Genomic DNA, 24609 nt, shown 5'->3' with positions numbered 1-24609 from the left:
AGTATCAATGAATCCATAAATTAAATAGTATTTGAAAGTTCAGCAGTGACATAATTGGCCCAGTAATATCCCAATTAACATCATAATTAAACAGATCAAGAAATCAAAAAATACATCTTGCCATATAATCTTGTAGCTGGCTTTTGATGATTTCAAGGAGTACAATTGCACCAGCAATAATTGAATGATGTTAACAGACCAACAAATGAGGGATTTTAAAGCAGTTCTCACAGTTCCAGAATTTCTTTCAATGTGTTAATTATCCAATAACTCCAAACAATATCTATTAACCTACCAGTGATTCACAAGCAACTAACTGATGCTTTAAACAGTCTAACAGTCTTGCGGTGATTGTCCACTCCAATACTGTGCTCTCATCCAAGCATCCTGAGGCTTATCAACTAGTGATGAAATAAAGGTTCATTCATTCTGCTCTCCCTGAGGTCAAAGAAAGGTGTGGTAAAATTAATGGCAGTAAGATTATTTAATGGGATACTAAGAAGGTAAATTTATTTTTGTTTCTGGTTATACTGTGGGATTTATCAATATTTATCCATTATGAATGATGTGACAATCTGTACTCCAACTGAAAGAATAGACAGACTTTAACACTTTCCATAAACTAGTAATGGCAGGAGATAAAATAAAACCAATGGATTTTTTAAAAGATTTTGGAGGCTTCCTAAAGGTTGATGCACACACCAACCGGCTGTGTGAAGATTTATGAAAATGTTTTTGGGACCTGAGGTATAGGGAAATCCTGGGCAGGATAGGGCTTTATTCTCTGAGTTGTAGGAGATGAAGGGGTGAGCTTATAGAGAGGTATATAGAGGTCTTGAGGGGCATAGGGAGGGTTTTCCCAGGGAAAGGGAAGCAGAAACTAGGATGTGGATATGGAATGGGTTGATAAAGGAAGTTATTGAGGTGGGTACAATAACAACTATTAAAAGTCATTTGGCATGGTACATGGATTGGAAAGATTTATAGTGAAATGGGCACCTTGACTGGCATAGGCGAATTGGGCTGAAAGGCCTGTTTCCATGCTGCTTGACACTTTAACTCTTCAAATGCAACAGGTTCAGCAGAGTTGCTGGTCTACCAATACTGGGCAGACCAGCCTAAGCAAAGACTACAAAATGGCAAAGCAAGTTATCACTCTCCCCTCCACTGGATTGTACATAATGCATACTATTTCAAATTGTCCCACAATTTATTTAGCCCAAAGGAAAAATGAATGAAGGAGGTTCCTCTAAATATCAGTCTTTGTCTCCACTCATTGCACCATTAGTTTATTGCATAAAGCTCTTTAAATGGTCTTTCCTTCTAAACTGCCCCAGCTGTTGATCCACTGGGCATCTTGTCCTAAATTTGCTCTGGGGTAAACAAAATGAATCATTGGGAACTTTTGGAGAAACAATGGAAATTTCAAACAAGAGAAAAATCTGAATGAATTTAACATCACCATCTAGATAGCCCAAATTCAACAAGTTGCCAGTCTCGGCTCCGTTCCTTTGGATTTTGACACAAAATCATCCTTGACTTGTCCGTCAAGAACATCTCTGTATTGATCATAATTTCAACTTTAAAGCTGACCTCCTAGTGCCATTCCAGAAAGTTTTGATATATTTTATCAGCGTTTAAAGTATCGAGCAGCCCTAACTAGCTTTGAACACAGATCATCTTCCTCTTCAGAAGCACCAGTTTGCATCAATATATGTCCTTCCCATATAATCATTGGTAATAACTTCCAAATCTAAATCTTTAACAATTGGAAATGTTGTAATACCCCCAGCCACAACAAATCTCCCATTAATTTCTTTGATTCTAATTCACTCTGTGAGGTCAATAATACAAATGATCCCATCCTTCTGATTCAGAAGTTGATTATGATTTAAAAAGCACAGCATAGCCTTATGGGTGGAACCTATGACTTTCTGTCAAAGAACCTGGAAAACTGAAAACCTTTTATTTTTTATACATTTACTCTGAACATGTGTAGGGAGTACATCCCTTCCCAAGCCCTCCCAGACACATTTTTCCCACAAAATTTGACCGACAACACAACAGGAATCAAAATGTTGTTGCATATTTATATTCTGCCATTGGATACAACCACCCTTAATTCTACTGGCATTTACTTCTGAAACAAATAAAGAGCAAGAAAGAGATTTTTGAGATATTAACTGGCATCTAAGGCCATTGACATTGCTTTTACAAGCAAAATACAGTGGGGTGTTCACCACATGGCTTGGCTCCTGAGGCAGCTGGGGAATTGGTGCAAGAGCTCTCAGGATTAAGAATGGAAAAAGACAGTCAAGGGAAACCAACATTCATCAACACTTGGTTACTGAATTACACCAACTGAGGAACAGCGCAGCTGTTACCAGTGCTCTCCACTGCACCTACTGATTGTGCGTGAATGTGTGTGCGCGTGTGTGTGCACGCACGCACATGTGCTTGCACTAGAGGCCACAGGAATAAAGTGGTAAGCTCTTGAGGGGTGCACTCAAGGACGGAACTCCTCTGATCAATGGCAACGTTGCAGAGACGGCTCGTGACAGAATCCTGAACCATCTAGCCCAGGGGGCTGCTTGGACATTGGTGACCACCAAGAGGGCAAGGCAATAAATGAGGTGGGACGGTGGAGAGGCCTTAAATAGTGAACAACAGGAATATTCTAACAGCGACTTCGGAGGACTCAAAGTAAACTCTTGTAAGAACAACCTTTCCACCCAAAGCCTGACAGCTGGCGGGCACACACGTAAATTTTGGTTTCGATTTTTGCACGTCTTGCTGTACATAGCAGCCCCATTTCACTCCTCGCAGTGATACAAGTGAAGGTCGCTCATTGGCAGCCCATCGGGGTCTCAGCTATTGTTCTCTGCAGTCAAGTATTTGAGAGCTGCAAACCCATAGCGGCGGGACATGTCCTGCTGGAACTCCTCCTTCAGGGTCTTCAGGCAGATCCGATATTGCTTGTTGGAGCGGAATTTGGTGATATCAAAGCTGGGAGCGTGAGGCATGTGGATCATGTATGCATTGGGGAGGACGACAAACTCGTATTCCTGCAAGAACGGGGAGAGGGAGAAAGGGAGAGAGATGATCAAGGGTGAGGAAGAGAAAGAGAGGAAAGGAGAAAGAGGGAGAGATGAATGGAATGGCTGTTAGATCATGTACATTTGCAGCAAGCTGTAGGTATACATCCTTAGCACAACAGTAGCATTACCACGTCCAAGGTAAATGGACAAGGGGTTGAATTCTGCACCAGGCAATCAATGTGACTAGACTAGAATGAGATCTGGTGTTAGGCTGAAGAGGCCAGTTATTCAGAGTGAACAATCCCACCTGTGAACCAGAAAGCTGTGCTGGGGGTTAAGTGCCAGAAAATACTCAACAAGTGGCATCTATGAAAAGAAAGAGAGGGTGGCTGGGGAGAGAGTGTGGGTAAAGAGTGGGGATAGAAAGGGGGGAGAGGTGGGGAAGGGGGAGAGGGGGAGGGCAAATACATGAATTTCACAGAGGCATTGCTGTCTGCAAACTGGTAGCCACAGCTCCTATGTTATAATAGTTGGCTCTAATGCACATGTGGTCGTTTACTGTAACATGCTTAGAAATGTCCTAAGATTGTGAAAGAGGCTCAAAAGATTCTGCTGTTGCTGAACTACCCGTGGCAGACTCATGTCCTGATGAAGGATTTCAGCCTGAAAAGTCAACTGTTTATTCTCCTCCATAGACGCTGCCCGACTGGCTGAGCTCCTCCAGCATCTTGGTTTGAAAGAAGTTGTTGTCTCAGAATTACACCATATTAAGGGTGACATGGGATTAAAAGACAAAGACAGGAAGCATGAATCGGGAAGTCTAACAAAGCTACATTCACAAAAATTCAATGCTTCCAAAATTGTTTTACCTGGCAAGGAATTTTTGTGCCTATGTTGATTTAGAGCTAAAGGTGGAGGTGGCAGTGGGAGGAATTATTTAAGTGCCGATGCAGGAATCTGGAGCAACAAACAACCTGCTGGAGGAACGCAGTGGGTCGAGCAACACCTCTGGCCGGGATAGTGGGATCTTTGGTACAACATACCACCAGTATGGGGCGTATCAGTGAAAGAACAGCTATCTACACAGCTTGCAGTGTTCTTAAAGCTTGATATAAAACAGTGCCCAGTACCTGCGCATCCAGCTCCATGACATGTGCTACTTTATTCCAACCAAAGCCGACGAACCTCCTGTCATACTCTGGGCAGTCGCGCCTTACTACAACATAAGGCTCAAAGTCTGCCTCCCAGTCGACATGATAGGGAGTGGTGGCCGTCCGCCACTTGGCGAAGTTCGTTGGAGCGTGGCCCTTCGTCCAAACATGATACCTGCAAAGATATAATGCTGCAGCTTTATAGGGCTGCGGTCAGGCCACATATGGAGTACTGTGAACAGCTCTGGATACCTTATCTGAGAAAGGTAAGCACAAAGTACACTGCAGATGCAGGGGTCGAAGCAACACATACAACACGCTGGAGGAACGAGTAGTCAACGTCTCGGGCAGAGATCATTCATCAGGACTGAGTTGGGTTGGTCCTGCCGATGGGTCTCGGCCTGAAACGTTAACTGCTCATTTTCATGGATGCTGCCCGACCTGCTGAGTTCCTCCAGCATGTTGCTTATCTAAGAAAGGATCTGCTGATGCAGAGGGTCCAGAGGAGGTTTAAGAGAATGATCCTGGGAATGAAGGGGTTAATGTATGAGAAGCATTTGAAGGCTCTGGTACTCACTGGCATTTAGAAGAATGAAGGGAGATCTCACTGAAACCTTTCGAATATTGAAAGGCCTAGATAAGAGTGGATGTACAGAGGATGTTTCCTATATTGGGGAAGTCTTGGACCAGAGGGTACAGCATCAGAAGAGAAAAATATCTCTACAGAACAGAGATGAGGAGGAATTTCTTTAGCCAGAGGGTGGTGAACCTGCAGAATTCATTGCCACAGATGTATTGCATATATTTAAAGCAGAGGTCAATATGTTCCTGTTTAATAAGAGCATCAAAGATTATGGGGAGAAGGCAGGAAAAGTTGGTTGAGAGGGAAAATAAGTCAGCCATGATGGAATGGCAGAGCAGACTTGATTGACCGAATGGCCTACTTCTGCTTCTGTGGCATTTTTATGCTTGAAACTCTGGTACTTGACTGCTGGTTCACTGTTACAGGAAGAATCCAGTACACTGCTGACTCTGTGTAGTAGCCTGTAGCCTGACCTGCACCTTTATCTAAACTGCAGCCTATACCGAAAGCACTAACGTTTATTTTTGGGAAAGAATTTTTTTGCGGTTCAGAAGCTCACTCTCCACAGAGGTGTGATGAAGGCAGGAGATAAAGAGTAAGTGAACTACATCGTGCTGCATTGGATTATCTAAGCAAACATCCCCCTCCCATCTTATCCAGTGCCCAACACAGGAGGAGTGGACCTAGATAATTGAACATAGCAAGATGTAATTCACTTACCCTTTGTTCTTGCATTCAGTACACCTCCACGAAGAGCAAGCGTCTGAGCTTTCCCCAAAATAAACGTTAATTCTTTTCGGGTTGGTACAAGCTACAGCTCCATTTAACTCCATTTGGCTCCTGGGCCAGTGAGCCAAAGACAGAATTTAAATTTGCATACACTTCTGGTCGCCCCTGCTTATTGGAAGGATAAAGTCATGGAGCTTTAAAGCTCAGAAGCAGACCCTTCAGCCCATCTAGTCCATGCTTAGTCTCACCCAGACTGTAGCCTTCCATACCTCTCTCATCCACATGCCTGTCTAAATTTCTTCTGAATGTTGCAACTGAACCCACATCCAACACCTCCGTGACAGCTCGTTCCACACTTGCACAACCCTCTGAATGAAGAAGCTCCCCCTCAGATTCTCCCTAAGTATTTTTTTCTTGCATCTATGACCTCAAGTTCTAGCGTCATCCAACCTCAGGAAAAAGAAGCCTGCAAGCATTTACCCTCTCCTTACACCTCAGTTTTCTATACCTCTGTAAGATCTCCCCTCATTCTCTTGTTCTGTAGGGAATAAAATCCTTGGCTATTCAACCATTCCCTATAACTCAGGCCCTCAAGTCCAGGCAACATCCTTGTAAATCTTCCCTGCACTCTTTCAACTTTATTGATATCTTTCCCATAGGCAGGTGACCAGAACTGCACACAAAAATCTAAATTCGACCTCTCTGAACGTCATTAAAATTGAAAGGATGCAAATAAGATTTGTGAGGACATTACTGGGACAGCAGGGTTCCTGCTATGACATGTTTGACGGCTAGGAATTTTTCTTCCATGGAGTGTAGGATGATGAGAGGGGGGTGTACCTCAGTCTTTTCCCCAGGGCAGGGGATTCTAAAACTAGAGGGCACAGGTTGAAAGTGAGAGGAGAAAGATTTTAAAGGAACCAAAGATCAACTTGTTTTTATATAGAGGGTAGTCTGAATGTGGAACAAGCTGGCCGAAGAAGAGCTAGAGTTGGGTACAGTTACAAAATTTTAAAGTCATTTGGACAGGAAAGGTTTAACAGAATATGGGCTAAACGTGGGTGAGTGGGATTAGCTCAGATAGGTATGGATGAGTTGGGCCAAAGGGCTTGTTTCCTATAATATTTCACTACTGAGCATTTATTTCAATTAATAGATATTACAGGATGATTTCTTACCCTATTTGCTTTTGTGACATCTACCTCGTGTGGCTGGTAGAGATAATGGAATGAGGCCCTTTAGAGTAAATTAGATGCATATATCTTAGGAACTACTCATGATTTGATTTTCCCCTATATTCGGGTGAGTAACACAGTAGCTTCCTGGTCGATCGCTTTGGCCTGTTCACCTGGCATCATTTATCATGAGTAAGTCCTATCTGATTATCTCAGCTCTGACAAATTTCGCCCAAGCACAGGTTCAATATAGACTCTGATCTCACCAAACCATTAGCATCAGTAAATCATGCACTTCCTATAAATACTGCTCAGGCAAGCTTCCGTTTACACTGTTTCATCAAATGCTCTCGGGTGAGGGGTGGTGTAGGTTAGACACAACGCTGTCCAACACAGTTCCACACTGTCTCATCAGACACTCCTGGGGTAGATACGGCATTGGTTAGACAGAGGGTAAACTCCCGCTACACTCCCATTTACATCCCCAGAGAAGATACGGTATGGATTAGATGTACAAAACCGTGCCGAAGTCTTAGGGTGCCCAAGTCTTTTGCACGTGTCCTGTATTTGTCCACAAGGAGCGGGGAGTGAGTTTGTAAATCTGGTGGGAGTGAAGGATATTGAGAATGGCAAGGGGGGAGTGCCAGGGGCAGAGGGTGACATGGGTGCAGACACACCCAGCCCTGAGACACCAGGCAAGGTCATTTCATTTCAAACAATTGGCATATTGACTATTACAGAACTCTGATGCTTCCTGCTCCCTCCCCTCTCCCTTCCCACTCTCAGCCCACAATAAGACTCATATCAGAATTAGGATTATCATCACTCACAATGTCATGAAATTTGTTTATTTTTGCAGCAGTACAGTGCAATACATAAAATTATTTAAGTATTGTGTCGAAGTCCTACGCACCCTAGCTCTGTGTATGTGTCTAAGATTTTTGCACTGTAGATTAAATCTTCCTTTATGCCATTTAATTTAATCATTTCCAGTGTAATTACTGACCAGATTAAATATAGTGTAATGCTGCCTGTACACTCTTCTACAAAGCACTACCAGGGGTTGGACAGAGCAAAACTCCCCCTCATCTGTGAATATTAAAGAGGATACCAAAACGTTAATTTTCGAGGCAAATACGATGTTAGCATTTATTTCAAGGGGACTGGAATATAAAAGCAAGGATGTAATGGTGAGGCTTTATGAAGGACTGGTGAGGCTTCACTTGGAGCATTGTGAGCAGTTTTTGTCCCTTATCTAACTAAGAAAGGATGTGCTGACATTGGAGAGGATTCAAAGGAGGCTCACAAAATTGATTTCAGTCGGTACTGAAAGACTTGCCATACGAGGAGCATTTGATGGCTCTGGGCCTCAACTCACTGGAATTCAGTAGAATGAGGGGGACCTGATTGAAACCTATCGAACGTTGAAAGGCCTTGATAGAGTGTTTCCTGTGCTGTGGACACAGTATCACAGCAGAAGGCTGTCTATTTAGAATGGAGATGAGGAGGAATTTCTTTAGCAAAAGAGTGGTGGATCAGTGGAATTTGTTGCCACAGCTGACTGTGGAGACCAAGTCACTGGGTGCATTTATGGCAGAGGTTGATTGGTCAGGGCACAAAGGGATATGGAGAGAAGGCAGGAGGCTGGGGCTGAGAGGGAAAATGAATCAGCCGTGATGAAATGGCAGAGCAGACTCAATGGGTCAAATGGCCTAACTCTGTTCATATATCATATGGTCGTACAGTCTAATCTCTGCTGTCAAACATATTCAGCACAGGTTTAATATAGAGTAAAGCTCCCACACTGATGTCTCACCTGATATAGAATAAATTGCCCTCAACATTGTCCTCCCAAGGCAGGGACATCACAGATTAGACAGGCTAAGCCACCTGTACACTATTTGCTTACGTGACACTTTCAGGGCAGGGTCAGCATGGACTAAGTGCAGAGCGAAGCTCCATCTGCATCATCCCATCAAACACTCCCAGGGCAGCGAAGGTCAGATACAGAGAAAAGCTCTTTCAGCACTGCAGGAGCAGAGGTTGTATAGATGTCGAACTTAAGAGTTCTGCAGTTGTCCTGTGGGGGTGTGCCTTATTCTGATTGGTTAGTTTTCAAGATGCTGCTGCTTTTCCCATTGGATAACTGCCCAGTTTCAAATATCCTGGGTATATAAAATACACTTGGAAGGGGCTTGCTCTCTTCTTTCTTTGTTTAAGGCAAGACCGTTGGGAAGTTTTGCTCTGTGCAAACTTTTAGCTAACTATGTACACAATGTTTGTCGAGTATTCAGCTTTGTAACGTCTGTGACATGGCGAACATGAATGTTTGGTTGATTATTTACTGTTGGTAAATTAGTATACCTATTCGAAGACGGTGCATTTCCTGTCTCACTTGCCAGACCTGCAAACCTGATTGGACATGACAGAAGTTGAACAGGCCCTTTGGCCCATGGCACCTGTGCCAGCAATAATGCCAAACCAAACTAATCCCATCTGCCTGCACATTGACTGTACCTCCCACTCCCCCATTCATATGTCTGTCTAGCCACACGCACAAGATGCTGGAGGAACTCGGCAAGTATGGGGGGGTATAAATCCACGTCTCCCTAAATGTATGTTCGATCCCTGCCTCCGGTGCCACCTGTGCATTGTCTGTCACTGTGCGCACTCCCTCTGGCTGTTCCCCCCACATTACAAAGACGTGCAGGCTGGTTGGTTAATCAGCTTAAGTAAATGACCACTAAAGTGCTGGTAAATGTAGAATCTGGGTGGGGGAGGGAATGATGAAGCAGGAGAAGCAAAATAAGATTAGTGTAAATGAGTGGTTTGTTGGTAGTCATGGACTCAATGGGCTGAAGGGCCTGTTTGTCCTTTGCACAAATCTACACACTGCTTGATGGATTTGACTGGGAGACAAAGCAGCCTCTAGCTTCGTGCCCTGCTGACTGCAGTTGCATAATTTTTCACCTTTATTCATTACTCATCCCATCCAGCCTGTACCCTTGTGTCATTCCTGTCTCCCTGCTGATACTCTGGATGTGTCCTGTTCTTCACCTAAGTACTGCTCCAGTAAGACTGATACCATGATACCACATCAAGGTGGCATCCATCATTTTAAAAACCCCACCACCCAGGGCATTCCCTCTTCTCATTACGACATCAGAAAGGTGGTACAAGAGCCTGAAGATGCACACTCTGTTCTTGGAATTGTTTCTTCCCTTCTGCCATTAGAGTTTTGAAACAACAATGTCCCCACGAACACTGTCTCACTGTATGTGTTCTCTTTATTTGCACCTCTTAACTAAATTATAATAATGAATAAAAATTAACTATTTTATATATGGCACTGAACTGTTGCTGCATATCAACAAATATCAATGATAATAAACCTGACCTTGGATTCTGACTATTGACATAGAAGGAGGCCACTTCAGCTCTGTTGCCTCACAGGACAACCCTGTTCACTCTAGTTTTCTCTATGACCTCCATTTCCCCACACCACAACTTTCCTCCCAGATTCTAATGCCCACTTACATACCAGGGGCGACTTACACCAGCCATTTTACCTACCAATCTGCATGCCCTTGGGATGTCTGAGAAAACTGGGGCACTTGGGGGAAAGCCAAAGTGAGTATGCAATCTCCACACAGACAGCAGCAGAGATCAGAATTTGACTGGGGACTCTGAACCGCTGCAAAGCCTAAGTGGCTTGTCCATTCGTGGGATCTCAGGTGGTTGTAGAGCCCAGTCTGGGATCTACATATCCAGAGCCTTCAGCAGAGCAACCACGGGCCAAGAATTGTTGCCGATATTTCCCGGCCAGAGGCTGTGAGGAGCTGAGGCCTATTACTGAAAGCTTGGCTGGCATCACGTGGAATTCATCTTAAACATGTACATCAAAATTAGCATCATCTCACTGTTGTCACATGTCCATTACATGTAGAAACATCCACTTCCCTTGTATTTACCTAAAAGTGAAGAGCGTTCCCATGTCTAACATGGATAATAACTCCGCTTTGGACTTTGGGAAGGATAGGCGGTAGCGGAGTGTCTCAAACGCTGGCACTATTAGAGCTTTTTTTGTGTGAGCCATGTCAAGCTGGACAATGGACTTCCTGCAAGAGAAGGACACACAGTTATTCAGATCCACAAACACGTCGGGTTGCTGGCAGCGGCGTGCAGCCAGATAGAACGCAGAGCAGCTGAGGGAAGGAGATAGCAAGAGCGCTGCTTGCAGAGATGGCTGGAGCAGCAATCCACCAGGTCTTTTCCAGTGCCTAACTGAAAAATAGGGCAAAGCATATTAGTGCGTTATTGGGTGGCATGGGAAGCACAATGCTTTACTGCATCAGCACCCCAGGTTCAATTCCCGCCACTGCCTGTAAGGAATTTGTGCAGTGATAGCATGGCATTCCAGACATGTACGGGTTAGTAGGTTAATTGTGTATAATGCCTGCATTGGGCAGATGGGCCCATTGGGGCAGAAGAGCCCATCACCGTGCCGTATAGAACATTGAAATCTACAGCACATTACAGGCTCTTCGGCCCACAATGTTGTGCTGACTATGTAACTTACTCCAGCAACTGCCTAGAATTTCCCTAGCACATAGTCCTCTATTTTTCTAAGCTCCATGTTCCTATCTAAGAGGCTCTTAAAGACCCTATTGTATTCCTTCCACCACCATCACTGGCAGTGCATTCCACACAACCACCACTCTGTGAAACACTTGCCCTGACATCCCCTCGATACCTATTTACAAGCACCTTAAAACTATGCCCCCTCATGTTACCTATTTCAGCCCTGGGAAAATGACTATCCACACAACCTACACCCCTGATTATCTTATACACCTCTATCAGGTTACCTCTTACCCTTTGTTGCTCCAAGGAGAAAAGGCCGAGTTCACTCAACCTATTCTCATAAGGCATACTCCCCAATCCAGGCAAATCCTGGTAAATCTCCTCTGCACTCTCCCTATAGTATCCACATCCTTCCTGTAGTGAGGTGACCAGAACTGAGCACAGTACTCCAAGTGGGGTCTGAACAAGGTCTTATATAGCTGTAACATTACCTCACAGCTCTTGAACTCAATCCCACGGTTGATGAATGCCAACACACCATATGCCTTCTTGACACACTGTCAACCTGCGCAGCAGCACCAACTGTCCTATTGACACAGACCCCAAGATCTCTCGGATCCTCCACACTGCTTACCATTTATATTATATTCTGTCTTCAAATTTGACCTACCAAAATGAACCACTTCACACTTATCTGGGTTGAACTCCAGCTGCCACTTCTCAGCCCAGGTCTGCATCCTATCAGTGTCCCACTGTGACATCTGACAACTCTCCAGACCAGGGGTCGGCAACGTTTATCACTGAAAGAGCCAATATGGACCCATTTCCCACAGAAAAGAAAACACTGGGAGCCACAAAACCCGTTTGACATTTAAAATGAAATAACTCTGCATACAACGGTTTTTTTGCCTTTATGCTATGTATAAACAAACTATAATGTGTTGCATTTATGAAATTGATGAACTCCTGCAGAGAAAACGAAATTACATTTCTGCATGCAACAAAAACATTTTGAACTCCGAAAAAAAGACGTTGGGTTGAAGGTAGCCTACCTTGGATCGAAGAATTAAAAGAATGCGCGCACTGGCAGGTGTCAGGCATTGGCAGTGGTGATGTATATTAATAGCGATAAAAAAACACGTTGTAGCAGTGTAGCGCTACATGCAGCGCTAAAATAAAGACACTGCAGTCAAAGGTAACTTTATTCGAACTAAACAGCCTTGATTTAAAGCCTCCCTCAACCTGTCCCTGTGGGCGCAGATGCTCCAACAGACACGTACTCACAAACCCCCGTAGGCTATCTCCCTTAGCCGGAACGCTGGCTAATTGTGAGCCGGTTCGGATGTGCCAGTAAATGAGGTCTCCACAACGTTTTTAGATTGTACAAGATCACCATAATCTTCAAATTTTGAATTACATTTCAAAAACTAACGGGGAGCCGCAGCACAGAGATCAAAGAGTCGCATGCGGCTCCAGAGCCGCGGGTTGCCGACCCTTGCTCCAGACTATCCACAACACTCCCAAATTTTGTGTCATCAACAAACATACTAACCCATTCTTCTGCTTTTTCATCTGGGTCATTTATAAGTATCTCTAAATAAATAAATATTTTGTTTTGAAAAGGGGAATAAATGCTTTTGGAACACATTTCTCCCAAAGCTTTCTGGGGGGTGGGGGGGGCACATTTTAAACAGTGGCATATAAAAGAAGTGGATCCTGCCAAATGTGGCTATCAGCTGCAGTACCGTTACTATCCTCTTGGTGATGCTGCTGCCTGCTGAGCTGCTCTGCGTCCCACTCGCCCCTTCCCACCCCACCCAACCACTCAGAAGGCTGGTCTCCCTTCACTCCGGGACGATTTCTGAGGGAGCCACGCAAGACGAGGCTGTAACAGGGTGACAAAATGAGAAAGGACTGGAATAAAAATTGTCACCAGAGTTTACAACTTGTTGCCAAGGTTTAAAAATCAGCCTTTGAGGCAATGAGAAACAAGGTAAGATGTGGCAGCTTTTGTGAGGGTACAGAAGAGGTTCACAAGGATGCTGATAAAGGGTCTCGGCCCAAAACACTGACTGCTTACTGTTTTCCGTAGATGGCCTGGGGAGTTCCTCCAGCATTTTGTGTGAGTTGCTTGGATTTCCAGCATCTGCAGATTTTGGGATGCTGCCTGGATTAGAGAGCATGAACTATAAGGAGAGATTGGACAAACCTGGATTGTTGGCTGAGGGGAGACCTGATACAAGTACATAAAATCAAGGCAGGCATAGCAAGGGTCGACAGTCAGAATCTGTCACACAGGTTGAAAATGTCTAATCCCAGAGGGTATGCATTTAAGGTGAGAGGAGCAAAGTTCAAAGGAGATGTGCAGGATGTCCTTTTACACAGAGAGGGTGCCTGGAGTGCACAGCCAGTGATGGTGGTTGTGGAGACAGATTCAGTACAGGTGTTTAAGAGGCTCTTCGACTGGAACATGCAGATTTAAAGAATGGGAAGGATGTGGACCATGTCCAGGCAGAAGGGACTAGGTGGCAGTATCTTAATTAGTTCAGCACAACATTGTGGGCTGAAGGGCTTTTTCTTGAGCTGTAGTGTTCTATATTATACTCCAATGCTGAGGGTGGTTGGTTTGTTGATGAAAACAGCTGTAAAATGCTGAGAGTAGACAACAATATCCACTGTTTGGGACAATTAGTTAAAACCAGAGTCGGTGTGGTCATCACAGATTAAAGAGGGTTTCTGCTCCTAGAAAACTCTCTTTAATGCAACTTTCCATAACAAAAACTCATGTCAAAATTTATTGTTTTTGCATTATTTTTCCACACACAAATTCTGTAAGAGCGAATTTTGATTCTGGACCTCAGATTTTTCTGTTGGTGATTTCTGAATTCTGTAAGGGCGAATGTCGTACTGTTGTACTGATGCGGTGTTGGGGGGGGGGATATATATATAGCTGGGGCGAAGAATCCGTCGCAGGTGATTCAGTCCCGGAATACAGACGACAAAGCATAAGGTGAGCGGCTCTCCTTCTGCACCATATTCGCTCAGCAACTCTCCTGCAGTTGTGCTGGCTTACCTTGTAGCTCCTCAAGATATTCAGATCAGCAAGGCATACAGTGCACAAGCATGTCCTTTGACCCGTCCCTCTCAGTGGGATTTTGCTAAGCGCTGATAGACAGCAGCCTCAGAAGATTGTAACTGAGAACTTACTTTGAATTTTTGAGAAGACTTTTCAGGAAAAATCCTCAACTTGGGATAGCCCGGCTCTGCGCTGGCTGCATTGCACATTCCTTTACACCAGTGTTATTTTATTCCCTCCCACATCCCGAACAACTTCTTCCAAGCTCACCACTCAGTGATATTCTGAGAGTGACCTACTGTGGACAATTGCCCTATTAACTCACACATTGACAAGAGGATACGGAAAAACATGGTCACAAGAGAAAGCGGGCACAGGGGTCGGGAGTGAAGCTGGAGTGCTGGAGGGGAAGGGCAGCAGATCTGTTGGCTGCTTCACCATCCCACTGAGATGCAGTCCTTCCAGTTACTTTGCTCAGTTCCTGTCTCTGTACAGTGGGGTGCAAATGTTTTAGGCACATATACAGAGCTAGGGTGCCCAGGACTTTGGCACAGGACTCCATTTGTCAATGTGGATCGGGGAGCGAGTTTGTAAATCTGGTGGGAGAAAAAGACGTTGGGTATGGTGAGGGTGGAGTGCCGTGGGACAGGTAGCAGAGAAGGAGTGCCGGGGGTGTGGGGTGGTACAAGTGCAGACACATCCAGCCCTGAGACACTAGGCAAGGGCATTTGATTCTTGAAACAATTGATCGTTACAGAATGCTTCTCTGGTGCTTACTGCTCCTTCCCCTCTTCCCAATCTCAGTCCACAATGGGAGACCCATACCAGAATCAGGTGTATCATGACTCACATATCATGAAATTTGTTTCTTTTGTGTGTGTCAGCAGTAGACTTCAACTATAGAACTATAGAACTGTGCAAAAGTCTTAGGCACCCTAGTGATATATGTGCGTAAGATTTTTACACAGTACTGTATGACGAAAAGGGATACAACAAAGACCAAAATGCCTAGGATTTACAAGAATGATTTTGGATTTCATAGATTATATTTGGCAGCAACAGGTGAAATATATTGGGAATATTTCCTCTGGGAGAAGGCAACCGAAAGTGGGGGGGAAACAGAACAGAATGAATGGAAACTCTGAAAATCATTAAAACTTTTGAGACACTTCTCTATGTGAGGGGGAGGCTGGAAAGGTGGTCATTGGAAATGCAATTGGTAAGAAATGTTTTTCACCAGTACTCGCATATCTGGGTGGAGGATATCACGTACAAAATGCTGAAGGAACTCAGCAGGTCAGGCAGTGTCTATGGAGGGGGAATAAACAATGGATCTTCTGGGCCACGACCCCTCATCAGGACCGAGTCTGCAGAACTACTTCTTCTCTGGATGGCTTGTACATTCATGGCAAGGAGAGAGAAAGGAATAAGCAGGTGGTGTGGAAGGATGTTAGGGAATACCTGGAGCACTGTGCACAGATCTGGTTGCCACACTATAGGGAAGTGGTTGCACTGGGGAGCATGTAGAGGAGACTCATCAGGAAGTTGCCCTGGATTGAAGTGTCTCAGTATTGAGGAGAGACTGGATTTGTTTACCGTGGAGCGAAGGAAGCTGACGGGCTATCAGATACATTCATACGATTATAAGAAGCTCAGATGGACAGATGCTGAGAATCTTTGTTCCATTGTATAAGTATCGAAAACAAGGAGATCTTAATGTGAGAGGAAGGAGATTTAACAAGGATCGTAGCAGTATGCGGAGTGGTTGATATCTGGAGCATCCTACCAGGGTAAATAGTGGGATCAGAATCAATTACTTTGAGGGATTTAGTTAGGCACTTGAAGAAGGAAGGTATAAAAGGATACGGTCCCAATGCAGGCAAATAGGATTAGTGTACACAGGTGATTACTCTACGGATGCAACACACACTAACTGCTGGCGGAATATCTAGTGAGGAGAAAAATGCGGTCAAAATTTTGTGTCGAGACCCTGGCCTGTTGGGTTCCTCTAGAATTTTGTGTGTGTTACTTAGGATTAGCGCAAATGGACAAAAATGTCGAAGTGGACATGCTGGGCTGAAGAGTGCCTATTTGAGTTCTGTACCAGTCTGGGACGGTACTAAGAAATGTGAGTAACTATGCTTCAACTCCTGGACTCTCATATGGATGGCCTGCCACTGTTAGCATCCTGAGATACTGAGGCTGTTCACTGTCCCCATACCTGAGGTACTCATAGAGACCATACATCGGCAGGAAGTCGATGTCAGATAGAAACATGTAGGGCGTGTTGACGTGTTTCATTGCTATGTTCCGCAGCAGGTTGACGGGGTAGAACTGCCCTTCCTTGTAGACGATGTGGTAGCCGACGTTGCTCCTGCTCATGAGGACCTCGGAGCCCTGTGCGTAGCGGAGGAACTGCTGGGCCTCGGCGTCAGACAGGTAGAGGGCCAGGCTGATGGGCCCTTCCCAATGCTTACAGATCGCCTCCAGCATCTGCAGCCTGTGGAGCGAGGCAGACAGGAGCACAGCTTGTCAGCTGGGAACAACTGGCAACAGCAAAATTAACACAATATTCACAGAAATGGAGTAAGCCATTGAATATTAGATTATAATGTTAATTTGGTACATAAAATAAAGACAGCAAGTAAGGAAATGGCAAATAAGGAATTTGTGCTGTTTTCACATTTGAGGAGAAGGTAAGAATATCTGATATTCCTGTAAAACTAACATGGACTGGAGCTTGCTAACACTACCATTAGCAAGAATCGGTGTTCAAGATATTGCAGCAGTAAAAACTAACAAATCCTCAACACCCCATGGATGTCAAAAGTAATTCGGGAAATTACAGCTGCTTGAGGCAAATTCTTCCAAAGCTCTTTCGATTCAGAAACCGTCCCTTCAGATCAGAAAATATTATCATTGTTCTATTTAGAAAAATGAGGGAGAGAAACCAGAAAATTACCAGATGACTAATTTTAACATTGGTTACTGGAATCTATAATTAAGGATGCGGTGACTGAGACTTAAGAGACACCTGATCTAATTAGAAGGATCGAACGTGGATCTGAAGACTAGGTCATAGCTAAAAAATCTAATTGAATATGATAAAATAACTTGTGTTGAGGTATGGGGAAGACTTCTGATTATCGTTTACATGGAATTTGATAAGATATTTGGTTAGGATTCAAATACAGGAGTTTTGTAATGTTCAAGTTGTACAAAATATTAGTGAAGCTGAATTTGGAGTATTGTGTGCCTACTTACAGGAAAGTCATCAACAGGTATCTATTACAGGGATGTTGCTGGGACTTGAGAACATAAGTTACAGTTATAGTCGAGTACATTAGACCTTTTATTCCCTGGAGCGCAGGAGAATGAGGGGCGATCTTATAGAGGGATACAGCATTCTGAGAGGTAAGGATGGGTAAATACATGCAGGCTTTCTTTTTCCCTCTGAGGGTGGGTGAAATTAGAAGTAAAGGTTTACTGTGAAAGGTGAAACACTTAAAAAAAGGAATTTGAGGGGAAACTGTTCACTCAGAGGATGGTGCGAACGTGGAACAAGCTGCAAGCGGAAGTGGTGGGTGCAGGCTCAGTTGTAACATCAAACAGAAGTTTGCTTGCCCAGACTTTTGTATAACACTGTAACTCCCATCAGGGTCTCTTTACCTTTGCAGATTCTCAACTCCACCCACAAGGATTCTACATCTTTAACTCATCTCTTTCTAAGGATTTGATTTCAATTTTTACAAACAGGGCCATGCCACCTTCTCTGCTACCCAGCTGTTCTTCGATACAATGGGTATCCTTAGATGTTAAGCTCCCAACTATAATCTTCTTTGAGGTATGACTTGGTGATGCCCACGACGTCATACTTGCCAATCTACAAGCTCATCCACCTGTTTCCATACACTGCATGCATTCAAATATAACACCTCAGTCCTGTATTCATCAGCCTTTCTGGTTTTGTCTCCCCTTTTACACTGCAATTTTGCCCCATCATCTGCCTGTCCTTCCTGACATTACACACTGCCTCTGCTTGTAAACCAAGAGCCCTATCCTAAGCCCCATCACTCTGGTTCCCATCCCACTAACAAATTAGTTTAAACCCTCCCCAGCAGGTCTAGCAAATCTGTACGCAAGGATATTGGTCCCCCTCGTGTAACCCATCTCTTCTGTACAGGTCATACCTTCCCCAGAAGAGATCCCAATAATCCAGAAGTCTGAACCTCTGCATCAGTTCCTCAGCCACACATTTTTCTGCATATCATCCTGTTCTTACCTTCACTGGCGCGTGGCACAGACAGCAATACAGTAGTAAGTAGCAGGGTAGTTCTAATGAATTGAAAACATTCATGGATTGTCGGCCTTTGTACCAGACAGTAATAGTAACAACTGCTGGCTGGACCATACATGGAGAATGGAAGTAGTCCTGGGCACAGGAAGTAAGTCTACATTGCCCATGGAGACAGTGTTATTTCACCACAATCATGACACATAATCAGCCGACACCATCTCTTTATATCGTCTTGGCTGACATCCAGTTACCTGAATCAAATAGCACTGGAACTAATATGCCAATTAGACCAAAAGATATGGAAGCAGAATAAGCACATTTGGTCCACCGAATCTGTTCTGACATTCTATCATGGCTCAATTTCCTGCCATCTCCTAATAACTTCTGACACCCTAACTTATAAAAAACTGATCAATCTCCGCCTTAAATATATCCAATGACTTTCCTTCACAGCAATGAATTCCACAGATTCATCACCCTCTGGCTAAAGAAATTCTTCCTCACCTCTGTTCTGAAGGGCTGATGCTGTGCCCTTTGATGCTAGACTCCTCCACGATAGGAAATATCCTCTCCACATCCACACTTTGTAGGACTTCCAATATGCGAAAGGTAAAAAGTGAGGAGGAGTGGGATAGCAGTTGATCGGGGTTGGTAGCAAAAGGACATTGAGCTGAAGTCGAGATCTATCTCTACACTTGGCTCTACCTCTCACTGGACGTATGGCTCAGGGGACAATGTAACCTGGACTCACAACAGCTTGCCATTAGTCAAGAAGGCGAGGTAGTGCCTACACTTTCTGAGGAGATTGAGGCATGCAGGGCTCCCCATCCCCATTCTAGCAACATCCTACAGGAGCACCATCAGGAGCAATCTGTCTAACTGTATCATTGAGTGGTACAGAAGCTACAAGGCATCGGACTACAAGACCCTACAGAGGATAGTAAAAACCACCACGAATGGATCACTGGGGTTTCCCTCTCTACCTCCTCCTCCCGCCATTTGTGACATTTACTTGGGAACATTGTATACAAAAGGGCTGAAGTATTGTTGAGGATCTCCATCCCAAAATCTCTTTGACCTACTACTTTCAGGAAAGGCATCAGGACTTGGACTGCCAGAGTGTGTAACCTTTCTTTCAGGCTGGCATGGTATCACCCAAAATCAGCACTGTTTGTTTTACTGAGGTGCCTGGTTTGGAGGATAAACACAGGCCCTTGGCATTTTAAGCTAAGTTAACTATATTTACAGTAGTATTCCTCAGCAAATTGGTGCGTTTCTCATCTCAACCATCCTTCGTCTCAAAGAACACAAAGTGATAGAAAGGAGGAAGCTATCTGACCTGTCCATGGAGAGCTGAGCCACCAACGTGACCTCAGTTTGTTCTGCCGATGGTTCAAATGCATAGTGCAAGAAATAGAGATGATTGCGATGGACGGTGAATCGTTCCCTCCGGAATTCGTAGCAGGGATCATCCTCGTCCAGCTCCAACAACTGCTTCTGAAGCTGAGAGACAGAAAAATATATATACCAGTGACTGAGCTTTCCTTTTGCACATTTGTGTGCAGTTGTTCACTGACTCTTTGTTCCACTGTGAATGCCTGCAGGAAAATGAATCTCAGGGTGGTATATGGTGGCACATATGTACTTTGATTATAAATTTACTTTGAAGCTTGTGAAAGAGAAGAGGCAGCTCCCTGATTGGTCTGACATGCCCATTAGCCCACTCTGAAAAGTGGCCCCAATCTGGCACTTGGCAAAGACCATGTCTGGCAGACATCTCACATACACTTGGATAAGCTGGTGACCAAAGTGACCGAACAAACCATGTTTTTCTCATTGTTCGAACACCATTGCTCAAGTTTAATTTTATTATTGTGCAGCATGTGAAAAGCAAATATTGTGCAGTAGGATTTCTTGACCTGCACCTCATTCATAAACAGGTACTAAGATAGTAGCAGCTGCAATTTTTTCTCCCCCAAAGTCAAGGTTTTGGCTAAGGCTGTGCTGAAATTGAAATGGCTGCACTATTAGATTTATCAGCAGCAGAGTAAATGGGGCAAGTAAAAGCTGATCAACCATTTTAGGCATGGACACATCTGTCTCTCTGATTTTTGGATCTGCATCATTAAAGTTCTAGCTGCTAGAACCGTCCATAAGTCTTCCGGCATTGTACTCCTTTCTTGAGCGCTCTACATCATGCATGGTCTTCCAGCCATGATTATTTCCTCCTTGCAGTAAGATCAATATTTTTCTTTCAAGCTGTGATACAATTTAAAACATTTTGAATATCAAATATTCAATCATCTTCCTGTTTCAAGAATTTAAAGGTTATTCATTTCTTGTAACATTCTACGGTGTTACAAGAATTGGCTGCAGAGATAACCAATGCATTGCCTGTGATCTTCCAAAATTCCCTAGATTCTAAAGAGTTCCTAGACGTTTGGAAAACCATAAGTGTAAGGAAGGAATGAGACATAAGGAAGTTTGGGCAAGTTAGTCACTGGAAAACTTCTGGAATCCATTATTAAAAGGACAGCAGAAGGTCATTAGGCAAATCATAGCATAAACAAGAGAAGTCAACATGATACAATATAAGGGAAAATCTATGTTAAAAATTATCAATACTTCTTGTGACTGCAATCAGGACAGATAAAGTAAATAATGTAGTTCTGGATTTCTTACCAGCATCAATAAAGTTTCAGATCAAAGGTTATGCAAGGAGCAGGAAAGGTCCAGAACGTCTGCAGGGTAGCCAACATTGGCGGAATTGTGAATGAATACAGAGTATAGATCATTTACGGATATGGACAGAGAAATGGCAGATGGAGTTTAATCCAAGCAACTATGAGGTGTTAAACCCTGGGAGGCCTGATGTAAGAGGGAATTATACAATTACAACATTGATGGATAGAGCTACCTTGAGATCCAAGTCCATAGCTCACTGAAAGTGACCATGCAACCAGATAGGGTAGTAAAGGAGGCATGCTTGTATTTTTGTTCTTTATAAAACTTTGGTTATTCGAACTCAGAATACCTTGCACGTTTCTGGTGCTAGTATTACAGGAAGGATGTGTAAGATCTGGAGAGGGTGTGGAAGAGATTTATCGGAATGCTGCCTGGATTAGAAGGTATCAGCTATAAGGTGAGGTTGAGCAAACATCCCTGATTTCCTCTGGAGCACTTGGAGGCTTAGTGGAGAACTGATTTCATAAGGTTATGAAAGACATAGAGTAGCAAATCTTCTTTACTCGGGGTAGAAATATCAAGTTCTAGGACATACATTTAACGTGAGTGGGGAATATTTAAAAGAGATGTACAAGGTTTTTTTTTCAGACAGGGAGTGGCATGTGCTTTGAAGGGGCTGCCAGGGTAGGTGTTAAATGGACACATGAATATGTAGGGAATGGAGGGATATGAATCATGTGCAGGTAGAAGAGATTTTATTTAATTTGACATCAGGTACAGTGCAGACATGGTGGACTGAAAGGCAGGTTCCTTTGCTATGCTGTTCTAAGTTAATACATAAGGTATGATCTTCAAATGCAGCTGGAGGTGATACATTAGCATGAAAGAGTACTGGCCAACATGGGAAAGATAAACTAAAGATATTTTTATGGTTGGAGTTTTCATGTCATGAATGGGTGTCACACAGAGATCACCAATGGGACAGCAACTATTTACAATCCATAATAATAGAGACGAAGGGACAGAGAGTATACAAAGATAAACCCAAAGAGAGCTTCTTTCTCTTCACCATCAGATATCTGAATGTTATTCTTTTAATTAATTTTCTCGCACCATTTTTGCACGTTATAGTAATTTTATGTCCTTGCACTGCACCATTACCGCAAAACAGCAAATTTAATGTCATAAATGTCAGCGATAATAAATCTGGTTCGGGAGCACATTTTTTGAGGAAGACAGATTCTGCAAAGGGATCGTAGGTGGGTGATGTGAGTGGGAAAACATTTGGCAGATCAATCATAGTGCAGATAAATGTGAGGTTATTTATGTTTAAATGGAGGCAGGTCACAGAATGCTGTGGTACATTATTGTAGGTGGCCTTGAACACAAAATGTAACATTTTCATTGATGTACAACATTCTGCTCGGAAGTCTAAAGAAATACTTGGGATTGGAGTTGTAAAGGAGGAGAGTCCTGCTACATCTGTACAGGGTTTGGGTATGATCACTTCAGACAGTTGAAGTCTACTTGTTTCAGGGGAGATACGCTTCAGGTGAAGGCAGTGTAGGGATGATTCACTGGGCTGATTTTCTAGGATGGATGTGGTGCTTTAAGGGAAAAGGTTGAGCAAGTGAGGCCTTTGCTCCTTGGAGTTTAGAGGTAGAGGAGGCCCTGAGGTGGATGCTGAGAGGAAAATCCAAAATCGAGCTAAGAAGCAGCCTGAATGGTTGGGGAATTACCTGGAGCCTGAGGGGCTCAGGAAGATCACCGAGACCTGGGGAGATGAGGTGTGGGGACGTAGTGCCACGGAAAGAACAGCACGTTAAAAGGGGCTGCAGTGGATGTAAGCATCTAAGTACAGAAAATTCAGTGACTGCAATGCTGCATGGAGCTGTGAAAGTCTCCATAGTTACCACAGAAACACCTGATGACAATGGTTTCTGGGTCAAGTTAGGCCAAGTTCGTCACCCTGCTCCAAAAGAAATGAGGCTGTGGAGCTTCAGTCAGTGGTGACTGAACGAAGGAGCATCTACAGTGATGTAAAATGACCTTTACCTGAACTTCTTGCCACTCTGGGGATACTAAAGTTCCTTCAATGAGTGAAGCATTAGGTGACAGTACTTCAAGGCATTATTAACTTGTATGACAGTTCCAAAACTTTCTGCAAACTCCTGCGGTGTGCTCTCTTACTCTTCTTGAACTCTAGCAGGGTCTCTGCCCCACAGGTAGTGTTCAGGTTCCAAGTTCAATTCCAAGAATGGTACCTGGGGAGTTTAACTCCTGAAAATTATACCAACTTGGGGATACAAATCTGATCACACTGACAGTGATGGGATTACTGGAACACCGTGGACTGGTGCACTGATTCCCTAAACAGGAGGATGTCTGCCATTCTGACCTTGTCTACATTCCATCTATTTTTTTTTACAGCAAAGGATCTCATTTTAGTCATCAAATCCATGCCAGCCCACAGAGCAATGCCATCCCTATATTCATTTCCCCGTAACCTATTTTTCCCAAGTTCCCATTAACACCCCCAACATTCAACCACTCAGCAGCACACGAGGGGAAATTTACACGAGCCAATTAATTGACCGATTCACACATTTTTGAGAATTCGGGGACAATATGCACCAGAGGCCAGGATTGTAAACTGGAGAACCTGAGCACGATTGTGCCAGATTTAATTACAACAAGCCCCTAGAACAACAGCCAGGAGATAAAAGATCAGGAAGTTGTTTCACGTGATCCTGCCCGAGGGATAAATATTGGTGAGACCGTTCTGTGATGCCCGAGGAAGAGTGAGTCTTATTTTAACTTCTCATTGTAGAGAGCACATCTCAGACTGTGGGGTGGCTCCTTCTGAAGGGCACTGATGGGCTGATCTAGGTGAGACAATAAAGCCTTATGTGGGGCTTGAACACACCACCTATAATCTCAGACATGTGACTGCTACCAACTAAGGCTAAAAATAGGAATAGTAACAGTGCATCGAAAGGCTCCCACTCAAACAGTGTGAGGGAGCTTCAGACAGCCTCTCCCTGTCTTTTACACTTACATTCTGACTGTTCTTGTCGATCTCACTGGGGCAGCCAAACAGCTCACGGCGCAGGAGATTCCCGTCGTATTCCAGGAACGTCAGGTAAAGGTTCCGGAAGAATTCCACGTGCTTATTCTTCACTCGCAGCTTCTTGGGAGAGTTCCAGTGGATCACCTGTGGGAAAATAAAGGCAGGTCAAGGTCCCATGTTTGGAGTTACATGAGAGGGACATGGGTGCACAGGTCCATTGT

The 24609-nt window shown here is 43.9% G+C and overlaps 1 protein-coding gene across 6 annotated transcripts in view; it reads right to left on the bottom strand.

The window, feature by feature from the left end:
- Positions 1 to 537: 537 nt before the first annotated feature.
- large1 (LARGE xylosyl- and glucuronyltransferase 1) overlaps positions 538 to 24609 on the bottom strand; it is a 402029-nt gene continuing 377957 nt past the window's right edge. For all 6 annotated transcript variants that reach the window (XM_059977769.1, XM_059977772.1, XM_059977774.1 and 3 more), the window contains exons 10-15: positions 24377 to 24532; positions 19973 to 20136; positions 16558 to 16836; positions 10648 to 10794; positions 4169 to 4364; positions 538 to 3065 (exon numbers count right to left, since the gene is read on the bottom strand). In XM_059977769.1, coding sequence (XP_059833752.1) covers positions 2868 to 3065; positions 4169 to 4364; positions 10648 to 10794; positions 16558 to 16836; positions 19973 to 20136; positions 24377 to 24532 — 1140 coding nt within the window. In that variant the 3' untranslated portion in view covers positions 538 to 2867. The remainder of the gene's footprint in view (positions 3066 to 4168; positions 4365 to 10647; positions 10795 to 16557; positions 16837 to 19972; positions 20137 to 24376; positions 24533 to 24609) is intronic.

The sequence above is a fragment of the Hypanus sabinus genome, chromosome 8 (assembly GCF_030144855.1).
Source record: "Hypanus sabinus isolate sHypSab1 chromosome 8, sHypSab1.hap1, whole genome shotgun sequence".
In the NCBI taxonomy this organism is placed as follows: domain Eukaryota; kingdom Metazoa; phylum Chordata; class Chondrichthyes; order Myliobatiformes; family Dasyatidae; genus Hypanus; species Hypanus sabinus.
Note: the sequence above shows the minus strand (reverse complement) of the source record. Positions and strands in the feature narration are given on the sequence as shown.